The sequence below is a fragment of the Pleurodeles waltl genome, chromosome 5 (assembly GCF_031143425.1).
Source record: "Pleurodeles waltl isolate 20211129_DDA chromosome 5, aPleWal1.hap1.20221129, whole genome shotgun sequence".
NCBI lineage: Eukaryota > Metazoa > Chordata > Amphibia > Caudata > Salamandridae > Pleurodeles > Pleurodeles waltl.
Genome location: NC_090444.1, coordinates 298,179,423 through 298,196,741, shown reverse-complemented (window position 1 = coordinate 298,196,741; position 17,319 = coordinate 298,179,423). Strand labels below are relative to the sequence as shown.

General features: G+C 45.9%; 1 protein-coding gene across 2 annotated transcripts in view; it reads left to right on the top strand.

Moving 5' to 3' along the window:
* The window catches only part of FBXO11 (F-box protein 11), a 608,024-nt gene that overhangs the window by 506,549 nt on the left and 84,156 nt on the right, over positions 1-17,319 (top strand). For both annotated transcript variants that reach the window (XM_069234039.1, XM_069234040.1), the window contains exon 19: positions 5,260-5,370. In XM_069234039.1, coding sequence (XP_069090140.1) covers positions 5,260-5,370 — 111 coding nt within the window. The remainder of the gene's footprint in view (positions 1-5,259; positions 5,371-17,319) is intronic.

The window sequence follows — 17,319 nt, the reverse complement described above, 5'->3', positions numbered from 1 at the left end:
GAAGTCGAGCCGGGAGCCTCGGGTGCAGAGTGCAAAGTCTCACGCTTCCGGCGGGAAACGTGTGTTGTTTCAAAGTTGCTTCTTTTGTTGCAAAGTTGCAGTCTTTGGGGAACAGAGCCGCTGTCCTCTGGAGTTCTTGGTCCTTCTAGATGCAGGGTAGTCCTCTGAGGCTTCAGAGGTTGCTGGACCCTGGGAACGCATCGCTGGAGCAGTGTCTTTAGAAAGGAGGAGACAGGCCGGTAGAGCTGGGGCCAAAGCAGTTGGTGTCTGCAAGATGGAGGATTTCTAAAAGTCAGAGTCATCTCAGCTCAGGACACCTTAGGGGCTGTCCTGACTGGGCAGTGACTCCTCCTTGTTTTTCTCATTGTCTCCTCCGGCCTTGCCGCCAAAAGTGGGGCCGTGGCCGGAGGGGGTGGGCAACTCCACTAGCTAGAGTGCCCTGGGGTGCTGTAACAAAGGGGGTGAGCCTTTGAGGCTCACCGCCAGGTGTTACAGTTCCTGCAGGGGGAGGTGAGATGCACCTCCACCCAGTACAGGCTTTACTAGCCACAGAGTGACAATGGCACTCTTCCCCATGTGGCCAGCAACATGTCTGGTGTGTGGCAGGCTGCTAAAACTAGTCAGCCTACACTGGTAGTCGGTTAAGGTTTCAGGGGGCATCTCTAAGATGCCCTCTGGGGTGTATTTTACAATAAAATGTACACTGGTATCAGTGAGCATTTATTGTGCTGAGAAGTCTGATAACAAACTTCCCAGTTTTCAGTGTAGCCATTATGGTGCTGTGGAGTTCATGCATGACAGACTCCCAGACCATATACTCTTATGGCTACCCTGCACTTACAATGTCTAAGGTTTTGCTTAGACACTGTAAGGGCATAGTGCTCATGCACTTATGCCCTCACCTATGGTATAGTGCACCTTGCCTTAGGGGTGTAAGGCCTGCTAGAGGGGTGACTTATCTATACCTATAGACAGTGTGAGGTTGGCATGGCACCCTGAAGGGAGTGCCATGTCGACTTACTCGTTTTGTTCTCATCAGCACACACAAGCTGGCAAGCAGTGTGTCTGTGCTGAGTGAGGGGAACCCAGGGTTGCATAAGACATGCTGCAGCCCATAGAGACCTTCCCTAGCATCAGGGCCCTTGTACCAGAGGTACCAGTTACAAGGGACTTACCTGGATGCCAGGGTGTGCCAAATGTGGAAACAAAGGTACAGGTTAGGGAAAGAACACTGGTGCTGGGGCCTGGTTAGCAGGCCTCAGCACACTTTCAAATCATAACTTGGCATCAGCAAAGGCAAAAGGTCAGGGGGTAACCACGCCAAGGAGGCATTTCCCTACAAGGACCAACGGTGCTCACACATCCCTGATAACCCCAAGTGTACTACTTACCTGCTTGTTGTTTCTGACTGGCTTCCTAGCCAGAGCCTGCAGCCTGTTTGTCACAAGGTCCAACTCCCATAGAGAACCATTGGGCACCTGATGCCTTAATACTCCTTTGCACCCGGCTGCCCCAATGCCGCCTGGTGTGACCTGTTGGTGTGGTTCTAATCAGTACCCTTTTCTCCCTGAGCTCGACCTTGTAAATTATTGTTGACCCTATGTTTGCTCAACATTGTTTTTCCTCCATAGGATAATATTGAGAGAACTCTACTTACCGGATTATGAAGTTCTTGTGTTTGAAACATGTGTAAAATTAATTTTTGTTTTTCTAAATTATATTGGATTTATTCTTTGAGTGAATGTCATTAATTGCCTCTGTGAGTACAACAAATGCTTAGCACTATCCTCTGATTAGCGTAAGTGCTCACCCACACTATCACAAGATAGAGCAGTAGTGCTGTCTACTTTTGCCTCTGCAGTGCCAGTTGGGGATCCACTGGACTCTGCACAGTGTACTATATTTTAGTGCACTATATAGAGAGCCAGCTTCCTACATATTGTGACTTGGTTTACCAAATTTTGATCACCCTAAGTTATAGATGATAGGCAATATTTGTTTTTTTCTCTTTTCTTGGTACGGGTCCGAACCAGGATAGCAGGTTTGTGAACCTTAAAACAGGTGAAAGAGAAAATGCCTCCACCAACAAGATGTGTTAATTTGCTTATTTTTATGTTGGTGTGTGAATTGGTACAAAATCAAGCTGTTAATATATTGCTCTAACGTTCTGTTGTGAATAATGTGCTTTTCTGCTGGGTGTGATACAGTGCTGTCTGGTGGCGGTTGCTATGCCTAGAAAAAATACTATGGATGTTTAATTTGTGCATACATTTGCAGAACCTTTTATCAAACTTGTCTCCGTTAGCTCATTTCCTCCACCAGTAACTTGAGTATTATATACACATTTTTCCAAGTTGTGTCTGGGAGGAACAAGCACATTTTTGCGAACAGTATATGCATATTTGTCATCCTAAGCCAATTTTAATATTGATTAAAAAGTATTTTGTTTATACTCCATAATGTCAGCCTTCACTACGTTGTTGCTTCTGTGCGTATGTTTAATATATAGATGTTAATAATCACTATTTGTAGTGATTTCTTTTGTATCCACTGATCACTTGGGAGTGGTAGCCAGTTGAGCTATGGGTGAGTTAAGTGGTCTTTGTAGGAGACTGGCTTTCTCTTGATGTCCCCCTACTTTTTCCCATTTGAACTACTGGATGCTGTTCTTAGACTCTGACAGTGCACTGAAACCTGCTAACCAGGCTCCAGTACCTTTTCTCTAAAAATTAATACTCACTTTTAACCCAATTGGCAAGAACTTCAGCACCCTTGTATGTCCCTAGTAAATGGTAACCCTGGACCCTAGGGTATGGGTACTAAAGAGGTTCCCCATGGGCTGCAGCATGAATTACTCCACCCTGTGGGACCCACACTAAAACACATGCAGGGTGCTATCGCAGAATGAGTGAAATGGTTCAAACCATTTTGAAAACATGACATTGCACACACCCCTGTGTGCAGTGCCCAAATACACTGCGTGTCTTATATGTAAGTCATGCCTACAGCAGGCCTTAAGAACCCCAAGGCAAGGTGCATTATAATACATGTGAGGGCATATCTTCATCAGCAGAAATGACCCTGTGATTTCTAGTTCTATTACTAGATATTCCAAGCGAACAGGAAAGCCATTTCAAGGTATGTACTGTGCACTAGTCATCAAGAGTTACCCAGCTGCATAATGGCTTCACTGCAACGTATGCTGTTTGGTATCCAACACCTCTTCTTAATAAATCCATGCTGATGGCAGTATTAGATTTATTATGACATGCACACAGAGGGCTCCTTACAGGTGCCCCCGAAATCTAGTCTCCTAGTGTGATGACGGACTGGTATTGTCCAGCGCTGCACCACAGATGAGTGTCTGACCCCCTGTAGGTGGGAACCAGTGCTCTTTGAGGTCAGGAAACCTTGCCTGCTCCGGAGAAGATGTTATCCAGCAGGATAGCTAGTAAATTTGCATACTAAAGCCAAGGGTTTCAAAGCGTCTGCCATCTTTGATATGTGACCCTGGCTTCCTCCAGATCTGGAGAATGCTACCCCCTACCCTGACACCCATTTGGTACCAGGACAGGCAGGAAATAATCTATGCGGTAGGCATGTTGCACGTCCAGGCTAGTGTCACCCCTAAGGTGGGTTGCCTGATGTGCTCCAAGAAAGGAGCGTTCCACCAACTTGTTTTAGGTGAATTTAGGAACTCTGGGACAGGGTTATGCCCACTCCCCACAGGATACAGGGGGCATAGTGACTTCAGGGGTGATTAGCCTATGGGTTACTACCCTTAACTCTCATAAATTCTGTATTTGGGTGCCCCCTGACACCAGGAACTCAAATTTGCCTGCCTTCAAGAGGACTAAAAAGAGCCAAAAATGCAAGAACTGTGGAATAGCTGTGTTCTTAGCGCCAAAGCCTGCCTGCTCCTGTCCCGACAGTTGCAAAGTCCTGACTCATCCTGCAGCTGTGCATCCTCCCAGAGCCTTGGAAGGCCGCCAGCACTTCGCCATCCAGCCAGCATCTTCCTTGAAGTGGAGGAGCCACTTGCGTGCAGGCGCTTAACACACAGTCCGGTTCAACAGTCTGTTGACCACTAGGTCTCTCGACGCAGCAGCAGCCCAAGAGGTCACTGAGTGTCCAGAAGGGTCAGCCCCATCGATCCATCCAGTCTTTGAGATGCTGAGTTTCCCCAGAGGCCCCCTGCACCAATACCCAAGGTATTGGAGCCTGTTGCAAGCACCAAGACTTGTTTGTGTTCAGTTCGAACACCACTGCCGCCAACACTTACCTGCATGTCGAGGGACTTCGAGAGAGGCCTGCTCCGTGCCAGAAGTAGTTTGCTGTGTTTTTTTCCTCTGCTGCAGGTGAGACCCTCAAACTTGCCGACCCACCGAAGAAAGCACCTATGCACCTGAGCCCATCTCTTCCCTCCACCCCCCCCTCCTCCCCCCAAAGCCTGAATCCATTGAAACCAAAGGTGTCCATGTGGTCCTGAGACCCTCAAGAGTAGACACACCCTATGAGTTCTACAGGACTGGTCCCCCAGTCACCAATATAGCAGCCCTTTCTTACAGAATTGCTTTCCAGTTGACTTTAGCGTGTAGCATTCGAGGCTACCACCACTGGAAGCACCTATGCACTGGGACACACTAGGGCAGGTAAAGTTGAACTGTTGGTGCTTTCTTGAACCTTGTCCGCTACTTACCTTATATCCAGTAGGATATTTGCAAGAGACCCTATGAGTGTATGTTTCTCCCATAGGATAACATAACCTCGTTTGAGGCTCATGCCTCAAATATGACAGCTATATTTTCTGTGTTTATGAAAATTGCTATTTACCTGATCCTGAAGATCTTTGTGTCTAAATCATTACAAAAATCTGTTATTTTTAACAAATTGGTACCGGATTTCCTTATTGAGTGTGTGTCTCATTCATTGACTCTGTGTGTACAACAAATGCCCAATGCTCCGCTCTGATAAGCCCAAGACTGCTCGACCACACTACCACAAATAGAGCACCTTGGGATTGTTAAAGCAAGCCCCTGTACACTAGCAAGGAATACCTGGACTCAGCACAGCGTACATTATTTTGGTACACTATATAGAGCGAGCCACCTTCCTCAAGAGCTGCAATCGGGATGAAAACCGCAACCTCAGATAAAGATAGATTGTTGTATCTGGGAGTCTTTCCACATGTTAATATGTGCTTGTTTATTTTTAATGTTGACGTATTTTTACTTCTAAAGTTTGTTTTACTTTTGTTAGGAATTCTTGAAGAGAATGACATCTTCAGAAATGCTCAGGCCGGTGTGCTCATCAGTACCAACAGCCATCCAGTCTTAAGAAAAAACAGGATATTTGATGGATTTGCAGCAGGTTTGATATTTATCTTTACCTTTGCGATATAAGTCTTGCCACAGACCAACATTACGAGGCACCTTAGATGTGTTTGAAAATATTGGTCTTTTGGATCACATTAAAACAAACTTTTACGTATAACACATTTATCATAATCAGGATTCACAAGGCTCATTTGACATAAAAATAAATTGCACCTAGGTGGACAATAGACTGCTAAGGGACAGCACTCAAAAGCATGCAGAAAATAAAACAAAGCGTCTGCACTGTATATAATTATGTGGGTTTGATGTAATTGGTTGCATCTTTGTATCATCATCATCTCTAAATAACTTAGTGCATTGGTGCTCAAGCATGTTTTTGTTGTTCCCCTTTTAATCCTTAAAAACTAAATGGAAGTACTCCCATCAGCATGTAACCTCACTTGGAGAAACACCTGCACCATCACTTTGACTGCCCATGCACCTTCACAATCATAGCATGAAGCACACATATACAGTCTGCTATCGGACATATTACCTTAACCTTCATCTCTATTCCATCTATGTGGTGGGAGTTGTGGATAGGTTATCTTGGAATTTGAGGGGTTAAATTTAGTTTGTGTAAGATGTGATAAGTGTGGGTTTGTTTACGAACGTATTGAAGAGTTTGTTGGGGAGCTTGTAGGCTTCTGGAAAATAAAAATCTTCATAGGCCATTAAGAAACCTTTGAACATGTTTAGCATTTTTATCTGCTTAAGAAATGCCCAATATTCCTTCACCATGACGGAATGAGGAATGTAAGGAAATGCCTCCTTGGCATGGTTACCCCCTGACTTTTTGCCTTTGCTGATGCCAAGTTATGATTTGAAAGTGAGCTGAGGCCTGCTAACCAGGCCCCAGCACCAGTGTTCTTTCCCTAAACCTGTACTTTTGTTTCCACAATTGGCACACTCTGGCACCCAGGTAAGTCCCTTGTAACTGGTACCCCTGGTACCAAGGGCCCTGATGCCAGGGAAGGTCTCTAAGGGCTGCAGCATGTCTTATGCCACCCTGGGGACCCCTCACTTAGCACAGACACACTGCTTGCCAGCTTGTGTGTGCTAGTGGGGATAAAATGACTAAGTCGACATGGCACTCCCCTCAGGGTGCCATGCCAACCTCACACTGCCTATATGTATAGATAAGTCACCCCTCTAGCAGGCCTTACAGCCCTAAGGCAGGGTGCACTATACCATAGGTGAGGGCATAAGTGCATGAGCACTATGCCCCCTACAGTGTCTAAGCAAAACCTTAGACATTGTAAGTGCAGGGTAGCCATAAGAGTATATGGTCTGGGAGTCTGTCATGCACGAACTCCACAGCACCATAATGGCTACACTGAAAACTGAAGTTTGGTATCAAACTTCTCAGCACAATAAATGCACACTGATGCCAGTGTACATTTTATTGTAAAATACACCCCAGAGGGCACCTTAGAGGGGCTCCCTGAAACCTTAACCGACTACCAGTGTAGGGTGACTAGTTTTAGCAGCCTGACACACACCAGACATGTTGCTGGCCACATGGGGAGAGTGCCTTTGTCACTCTGTGGCTAGTAACAAAGCCTGTACTGGGTGGAGGTGCTTCTCACCTCACCCTGCAGGAACTGTAACACCTGGCGGTGAGCCTCAAAGGCTCACCCCCTTTGTTACAGCACCCCAGAGCACTCCAGCTAGTGGAGTTGCCCGCCCCCTCCGGCCACGGCCCCACTTTTGGCGGCAAGGCCGGAGGAGATAATGATAAAAAACAAGGAGTCGTCACTGGCCAGTCAGGACAGCCCCTAAGGTGTTCTGAGGTGACTGATTTTTAGATAGGGATAGGGATGTGCCCCCCTCCCCTCAGGGAGGAGGCACAAAGAGGGTGTAGCCACCCTCAGGGCTAGTAGCCATTTGCTACTACCCCCCCCCCCAGACCTAAACACACCCCTAAATCGAGAATTTAGGGGCTCCCAGAACACAGCAAGATAGATTCCTGCAACCTAAGAAGAAGGACTGCTGAGCTGAAAACCTTCAGAGAAGATGGAGACATCAACTGCTTTGGCCCCAGTTCTACCGGCCTGTCTCCCCACTTCTAAAGACACTGCTCCAGCGACCTCTGAAGCCTCAGAGGACTACCCTGCATCTAGAAGACCAAGAACTCCTGAGGACAGCGGCTCTGCTCCACAAAGACTGCAACTTTGCAACAAAGAAGCAACTTTGAAACAACACACGTTTCCCGCCGGAAACGTGAGACTTTGCACTCTGCACCCGGCTCGACTTGTGGAGAACAAACACTACAGGGAGGACTCCCCGGCGACTGAGAGACCGTGAATAGCCAGAGTTGACCCCCCTGAGCCCCCACAGCGATGCCTGCAGAGGGAATCCCGAGGCTCCCCCTGACCGCGACTGCCTGCTTCAAAGACCCGACGCCTGGTAAAGACACTGCACCCGCAGCCCCCAGGACCTGAAGGATCCGACCTCCAGTGCAGGAGCGATCCCCAGGTGGCCCTCTCCCTTGCCCAGGTGGTGGCTACCCAGAGGAGCCCTAACCCCCACCCCCCCCCCCCCCCCCACCTTGCCTGCCTGCATCGCTGAAGAGACCCCTTGGTCTCCCATTGAAACCTATTGCGAACCAGACGCCTGTTTGTGCACTGCACGCAGCCGCACCCGTGCCGCTGAGGGTGTACTTTTTGTGCTGACTTATGTCCCCCCCGGTGCCCTACAAAACCCCCCTGGTCTGCCCTCCGAAGACGCGGGTACTTACCTGCTGGCAGACTGGAACTGGGGCACCCCCTTCTCCATTGAAACCTATGCGTTTTGGGCACCACTTTGACCTCTGCACCTGACCACTCCAGGAACTGTTGAAAATTGCACTGTCTAGTTTTAAAATAGCTTATTGCCATTTGTGTAAAAACTGTATATGCTATTTTGCTAATTCAAAGTTCCTAAGTGAAATACCTTTCATTTAAAGTATTGTTTGTAAATCTTGAACCTGTGGTTCTTAAAATAAACAATGAAAATATATTTTTCTATACAAAAACCTATTGGCCTGGAATTGTCTTTGAGTGTGTTCCTCATTTATTGCCTGTGTGTGTACAACAAATGCTTAACACTACCCTCTGAGAAGCCTACTGCTCGACCACACTACCACAAAATAGAGCATTAGAATTATCTCTTTTTGCCACTATCTTACCTCTAAGGGGAACCCTTGGACTCTGTGCATGTTATTTCTTACTTTGAAATAGTACATACAGAGCCAACTTCCTACAAGGACTCACTAACTTTGATTTGGAGAATACAAAGAAGAATGTTTCATTTAACAACCCAAGAAGGACATCTAGTGAAAAGTGAAAGAATATTTGCAAATATGTTTTTCCCTACTGCATTCTTAGTCGTAGAGAAAACGCCTTTTCTCTTTGAATTGTGCAGTAAGCACCAAGTCAGAGCAACATTATATGTATTGACTACCAAGTAACATTCTTAGCATATCCTTGTCAGAAAACAAGGGCTTCCACTGATCAAGCTAAATGAAAGAAAAACGTCTATTCCAACACTTAACTCTCATGTGAAGCATAGCAAATGCCAGGCAAAAGAATCTTCAGTTTAAAAAAAAAAAGAAAAAAATTTGAAATGTTGTTTAATGAGGTCTGTCACATTAATGGAATATAAGATCTAAGGGTTTAACTGTCCCTCTGCTATGTGCTAGGATTGTGGAGGTCCATAGGAAGTTCAGAGTCGCAGCTTTGATTTTATTTTCCATATGTTCGACTTCTTGCCTGTTGGAAACATTTCAATTTTTTTTTTAAAAAGGAAAAAGGTTTGGACCACACTGCTGCTGTGTGCTGTTGCATATGTTTAGTTTGAAACTCTTTTGAATTATATTATCTCAAGTGTATTGTAAAAATAAAAAAAACATGGATTATAAATCGAAATCAAATCTTGCTTTATATTGACTCTGATTTTGATTTTACCTAGCATGTTTTAATTGTTTTATTTTCTGAGATCCCTGAAGGAAGGGGTTCTATTCTAGGTTTATCAAATACACATAACATTTGATGAAGATACCCATAATAGAGCAATGGTGTGATCGGTAAGTAACTTTTGGTAGCATTTTTCGGCTGTAGTTCACACAGTCCCTATACTTCTGGCCTGTAGTGGGTGCTGATGTTTGCAAGTTGTTAATCTTCAAAGAAGCTATCTTGTAAATCCTCTCTGAAACCCACAGTGCACCAGGAGAAGTTGTGTTCGATGGCATGTGTAGCTGCAGATACACATGTTGTGCATAATCCGCCGTCTGGTGTTGGGTCGGAGTGTTACAAGTTGTTTTTGTTCGAAGAAGTGTTTTCGAGTCCCGAGACCGAGGGACTCCTCCTCCTTTGTTCCATTGCGCATGGGCGTCGACTCCATGTTAGATTGTTTTTTTTCCGCCATCGGGTTCGGACGTGTTCCTTTTCGCTCCGGGTTTCGGGACGGAAAGATAGTCTTAACTTCGGAAAACTACGTCGGTATTGTTTCGCTCGGTATCGGGTAAGAATAGAATCGACACCGAATCGTGAAGAGCTCCGGTAGCCCTTCGGGGTAATTTCGATCCCCCGTCGGGGCCTGGTCGGCCCGACCGCGTGTAACATCGACACTGATGGAACGGACCCCGTTCCGATTCTGTCCTAAATGCCACAATAAATATCCATATACAGACCAACATTTGGTCTGTAACTTGTGCCTGTCGCCCGAGCACAAAGAAGAAACGTGTGAGGCCTGTCGTGCGTTTCGGTCCCGAAAAACGCTCCGTGACCGGCGAGCCAGAAGATTGCAGATGGCGTCCACGCCGACAGGACACCGAGAGTTCGAGGGACAAGGAGAAGAAGAGGAAGCCTTCTCCATCCATGAATCGGACTCGGAGGAATTCGACGTCGAAGAAACCGTGAGTAAGACGTCGAAGCAAGCACCACACAAGAAAACAGACAAGGCCCAGGGGACGCCACTGCCAACAAGCCATGGCTCAACCCATAAAGTAGGTGACCGTCCATCGGCACCGAAAAAGGCCGAACTGGTGCCGAGATCGTCCGACTCGGGTCGAGATACAGGCACGCAGCAATCTCGGGACCGAGAAAGTGCTGCCGAAAAAGATTGACGCCGAGACAGCGGAACCGAAGCTGCTCGACGCAGAGACAGCGGCACCGAGGAAGATCGACGCCGAGAAAGCTCGACGCCGAAAAAGAAAAAATTCTCCTCGGAGCCGAAAAAAAGCAGAGACACAGTTTCGGTGCCAAAACGACCAGCAACCGAACCAACTGCCAGCTCATATACAGAGGAACAATCACTGTCCTCTCAAATGCGCAAACACAGATTTGAAGAAGAGTTACAGACCACTGATGTAGACCACACACAAAAGCGGATCTTCATACAAAGTGGGACAGGGAAGATCAGCACTCTTCCCCCAATCAGGAGAAAAAGGAGACTCGAGTTCCAAACACAAGAACAAACACCACAAAAAATTGTGAAGAAGGTAACTCCGCCACCCTCTCCTCCAGAACACCTGTAACTCACACATCACCGGCACAGACTCCGTCACATTCACCGGCTCATACCACCATGAGCCAAGACGACCAGGACGCTTGGGAACTATATGACGCCCCAGTATCAGACAATAGTCCTGAGTTGTACCCTACCAAGCCCTCACCACCTGAGGACAGCACAGCGTATGCACAGGTGGTAGCTAGGGCAGCAGAATTCCATAACGTGTCGTTACACGCAGAACCTGTCGAGGATGACTTCCTTTTCAACACCCTCTCCTCCACCCATAGCTCCTACCAAAGCCTACCTATGCTTCCAGGAATGCTAAGGCACGCAAAACAGATCTTCAAAGAACCTGTCAAGAGTAGAGCGATAACTGCAAGGGTGGAGAAAAAATATAAAGCACCGCCCACGGACCCTACTTTTACCACCTCACAGCTGCCACCAGATTCAGTCGTGGTAGGGGCAGCTCGCAAGAGAGCCAACTCGCACACATCAGGCGAGGCACCACCTCCGGATAAGGAGAGCCGCAAGTTCGACGCAACTGGGAAAAGGGTCGCAGTACAAGCTGCAAACCAGTGGCGCATCGCCAACTCTCAGGCGCTCCTAGCGCGATATGATAGAGCCCATTGGGACGAGATGCAGCATCTCATCGAGCATCTACCCAAGGAATTTCAAAAACGGGCAAAACAAGTGGTTGAGGAAGGACAAAACATCTCCAATAACCAAATACGCTCCTCTATGGACGCAGCGGACACAGCTGCAAGAACAATAAATACCGCAGTAACCATAAGAAGGCACGCATGGTTGCGCACATCTGGCTTTAAACCGGAAATACAGCAAGCGGTGCTCAATATGCCGTTCAATGAACAACAATTGTTTGGACCCGAAGTTGACACGGCAATTGAGAAATTGAAAAAGGACAATGACACAGCCAAGGCCATGGGCGCACTCTATTCCCCGCAGGGCAGAGGCACTTTCGGCACCTTCCGCAAAACAACCTTCAGAGGGGGGTTTCGGGGTCAAGCCACACAAGCCAGCACCTCACAATCAACACCGTCTACATACCAGGGACAGTACCAAAGGGGAGGCTTTCGGGGCCAGTACAGAGGAGGACAATTCCCTAGAAACCGGGGAAAATTTCAAAGTCCAAAAACCCCTCCAACCAAACAGTGACTCACAAGTCACTCAACCCCTTCACACAACACCAGTGGGGGGAAGACTAAGTCAGTTTTACAAATCTTGGGAGGAGATAACAACAGACACTTGGGTCTTAGCAATTATCCGACATGGTTATTGCATAGAATTTCTCCAACTCCCTCCAAATGTCCCACCAAAAACACAGAATATGTCAAAACAACATCTAGACCTTCTAGAACTAGAAGTTCAAGCATTACTGCAAAAGGACGCAATAGAATTGGTACCATGTACACAAGAAAACACGGGAGTTTACTCACTGTACTTTCTAATACCAAAAAAGGACAAAACACTGAGACCAATCATAGATCTCAGAACACTAAACACCTACATCAAATCAGACCACTTTCACATGGTCACGCTACAAGACGTGTTACCACTGCTAAAGCAACAAGACTACATGACAACCTTAGATCTAAAGGACGCGTATTTTCACATACCGATACATCCCTCGCACAGGAAATACCTAAGGTTCGTATTCAAAGGAATACATTATCAATTCAAAGTGTTGCCGTTCGGTATAACAACCGCACCAAGAGTATTTACAAAATGCCTGGCAGTAGTAGCTGCACACATCAGAAGGCAGCAAATACACGTATTCCTGTACCTAGACGATTGGCTAATCAAGACCAACTCCCTAACAAAGTGTTCACAACACACAGATTATGTCATACAAACCCTCTACAAACTCGGTTTCTCCATCAACTATACAAAATCTCACATTCTGCCGTGCAAAACACAGCAATACTTAGGAGCGACAATCAACACAACAAACGGAATAGCCACTCCAAGTCTACAAAGGGTTCAAAATTTTCACAAGGTTATACAAGCCATGTATCCAACACAAAAGATACAGGCAAAGACGGTATTAAAACTCCTAGGCATGATGTCCTCATGCATAGCCATTGACCCAAACGCAAGACTGCACATGAGGCCCTTACAACAGTGCCTAGCATCACAGTGGTCACATGCACAGGGTCACCTCCTAGATCTGGTGTTGATAGACCGCCAAACATACATCTCGCTTCTATGGTGGAACAGTATAAATTTAAACAAAGGGCGGCCTTTCCAAGACCCAGTGCCACAATACGTGATAACAACAGATGCTTCCATGACAGGGTGGGGAGCACACCTCAATCAACACAGCATCCAAGGACAATGGGACGTACATCAAACAAAGCTGCATATAAATCACCTCGAATTGTTAGCAGTATTCCTAGCGTTGAAAGCATTTCAACCCATCATAACCCACAAATACATTCTTGTCAAAACAGACAACATGACAACAATGTATTATCTAAACAAACAGGGGGGAACACACTCGACACAGCTGTGCCTCCTGGCACAAAAGATATGGCAATGGGCAATTCACAACCACATTCGCCTAATAGCACAATTTATTCCAGGGATCCAAAATCAACTAGCAGACAATCTCTCTCGAGATCACCAACGGGTCCACGAATGGGAGATTCACCCCCAAATTCTAAACACTTACTTCAAAATTTGGGGGACACCTCACATAGACCTATTTGCAACAAATGAGAACGCAAAATGCCAAAACTTTGCATCCAGGTACCCACACAGGCAGTCTCAAGGCAATGCTCTATGGATGAACTGGTCAGGGATATTTGCGTACGCTTTTCCCCCTCTTCCCTCTCCTTCCATATCTAGTAAACAAATTGAGTCAAAACAAACTCATACTAATAGCACCAACATGGGCAAGACAACCTTGGTACACAACACTACTAGACCTGTCAGTAGTACCCCATGTCAGGTTGCCCAACAGACCAGATCTGTTAACACAACACAAACAACAGATCAGGCATCCAAACCCAGCATCGCTGAATCTAGCAATCTGGCTCCTGAGATCCTAGAATTCGGACATTTAAACCTCACCCAAGAATGTATGGAAGTCATAAAACAAGCTAGAAGACCATCCACTAGTCACTGCTATGCAAGCAAATGGAAAAGATTTGTTTGCTACTGCCATAATAATCAAGTTAAACCATTACATGCATCTCCAAAGGATATAGTAGGATACTTGCTACATTTACAAAAATAAAATCTAGCCTTCTCTTCCATAAAGATACACCTCGCAGCAATATCTGCATACCTGCAAATTACCCATTCAACTTCACTATTTAGAATACCTGTCATTAAAGCGTTTATGGAAGGCCTGAAAAGAATTATACCACCAAGAACACCACCTGTTCCTTCATGGAACCTCAACTTCGTCTTAACAAGACTCATGGGCCCACCTTTTGAACCCATGCACTCTTGCGAAATGCAATTCTTAACGTGGAAGGTTGCATTTCTCATTGCCATCACATCTCTAAGAAGAGTAAGTGAAATTCAGGCGTTTACTATACAAGAACCTTTTATTCAAATACACAAAAATAAGGTGGTCCTAAGAACCAATCCAAAATTTTTACCAAAAGTTATTTCACCGTTCCACTTAAATCAAACGGTAGAACTACCAGTGTTCTTCCCACAGCCAGACTCAGTAGCTGAAAGGGCACTACATACATTAGACATCAGAAGAGCACTAATGTACTACATTGACAGAACAAAAGAAATTAGGAAAACAAAACAAATGTTTATTGCATTTCAAAAGCCTCATACAGGAAACCCAATATCAAAACAGGGTATAGCCAGATGGATAGTTAAGTGCATCCAAACCTGCTACCTTAAAGCAAAGAGAGAACTGCCCATTACACCAAGGGCACATTCAACCAGAAAGAAAGGCTCTACCATGGCCTTCCTAGGAAACATTCCAATGAACGAGATATGTAAGGCAGCCACATGGTCTACGCCTCACACATTTACTAAGCACTACTGTGTAGACGTGCTATCCGCACAACAAGCCACAGTAGGTCAAGCCGTACTAAGAACTTTATTTCAGACTACTTCCACTCCTACAGGCTGAGCCACCGCTTTTGGGGAGATAACTGCTTACTAGTCTATGCACAACATGTGTATCTGCAGCTACACATGCCATCAAACTGAAAATGTCACTTACCCAGTGTACATCTGTTCGTGGCATTAGTCGCTGCAGATTCACATGTGCCCACCCACCTCCCCGGGAGCCTGTAGCCGTTTGGAAGTTATCTTCAACATTTGTACATTTGTAAATATATTACTTAAACCTTAGTTAGTACATACTTATTCATTCCATTGCATGGGCACTATTACTAACATACACAACTCCTACCTCACCCTCTGCGGGGAAAACAATCTAACATGGAGTCGACGCCCATGCGCAATGGAACAAAGGAGGAGGAGTCCCTCGGTCTCGGGACTCGAAAAGACTTCTTCGAACAAAAACAACTTGTAACACTCCGACCCAACACCAGACGGCGGACTATGCACAACATGTGAATCTGCAGCGACTAATGCCACGAACAGATGTACACTGGGTAAGTGACATTTTCATTCTTCCTGCCTTCGGATTTGAACATTCTACATTAACTGGGAGAATATTGAGCCACTTAAGTCTTTGTTATTTGCAGTCATTGATTGTCCTGATGCAGCTTCTGAAAGCTCGTCTTCCATCTTGCTGCTTTGGATTCCAGCCTCACTGGAGCGTTTTTGGAACAATGGTTGTAAGTCAGTGCCTCTTGGTGTATGGAGAGTACCCCATTTCAAGTCTGCCCGAAGTGAAATAAAATATTCCCGTACTTGGACCAGTATTGGGTCTAAATTCTGATTAATACTTATAACTGAAAATTCCTCATCTTAGAATAGTCCCTAGGTGCCAGATGGCATCTGGAATACTTTCTTCATCAGTGCTCCTGCACACTGATAGGTGGTGCTCTGCAGCTCTGTGTTGACTACATACTGGCCTGGAAGTGATAGCGTGAAGCCACATAAGTTCCACAACAGCTTCCTGACAACAGTTTCTCTTTTTTCATGTCCTCAAATGCGAATGTTAACAAATGTTGGTACCAGTGTTCTGAGTACTAACATGGGACATTTTAGATATTAAAAAGAGGCCACTTCACAGAACGGGAAGGTGGGAGGGCAGTGAGGAATTTGTGGTTAAATAAAGTATCTATGAGAAAAGTGTTAATGAATGTAAGTGGCTTGTTATGCTGATGGGTACGTATAACCAGATATTCCTCATTTTAGAAAAGATCAAAAAGGAGTACCTCCACAGGTGAGGAGTCTGAGGAGAGGTGAAATATGCCCTTCCCACAGGACCTGGCTGTCAGGGTAGTAGTGTTTTTTTTATTTTTATGTATACAATAACTCCATGATTGCGGTCTGGCAGGTGTCCTCGATAGGTACTCTGAGCCAACTCAGTGGTAGCAGCTTTAGCCCTGACCGAATGGGTCTCAGACCCTTTGGGGGTTGTTTCCTTTTTATTGTGCAGCAAATCTTGATGCAGAGGATTATCGACCTTGACTTAGTTCTCTTCTGCTCAGTATTCCTTTTCATTGCCACAGAGAACTCTACGAAAACCTGAATGTCCACATGGTGTTCAATTTTTCAGCTCACAGGGGTGATGCTTATATACTGTTCCACTCTGTGCTGGCTACATACCCTACCCCAGAAGTGACAGAGCAGCACAGCACCATCTAGTGGCACGCTGGAACTTTGCTGAAGAAAGGTTTCTGGATCCAGTCTTATCACCTGTGGCATATTCTCAGAGATTCTGAGGGATCTGCATTTAGATAATGAATCCTCCAGAATTTTTTTTATTTAAGGTAACTTGTTCATCTCTGCCTTCTTCAAGACCTGAAGGAGTCTTTCAAGAGGAAAAAATACTATTGGCTATTAGGGGAAGCATTGCTGGGCGGACTACGAGGTTAAGCACTGAATCCCAATGAAATCCTTGCCACTCACTGCTCTGGAGAGACAGAAGAAACTTATGTCCAGTCTTGTGTGCCATTGGGCCAAGAGTGGATCCCTACAAAACGTTTTTCTGAGGGCTTCATTGTCAAGGAGGAGGCTGTTAAACCACTGCAGACACCTGGGCCAAGGAAAAAAAGTGCACACCCAGAGATACCATCCCCCGACCAACACCTATGGATCCATCCTCTAGGGTTTGACCTAAAAAACAGTCTGCCATAGGCTAACACAGCTCCCTAAGGAGTGGGGAATCTAGCCCTGAGAATGGACACATAGTATCAACTTTCAGGTTCCATCTCTGGCTAGGAGTATGTTCGGCATAGAAAACATGCCTTGGCTATGAACAACCCAAAGGCTCTCCCCCCCTCAAAACCAACCCTCACCAATTGTAAGGAAATGCCTCCTT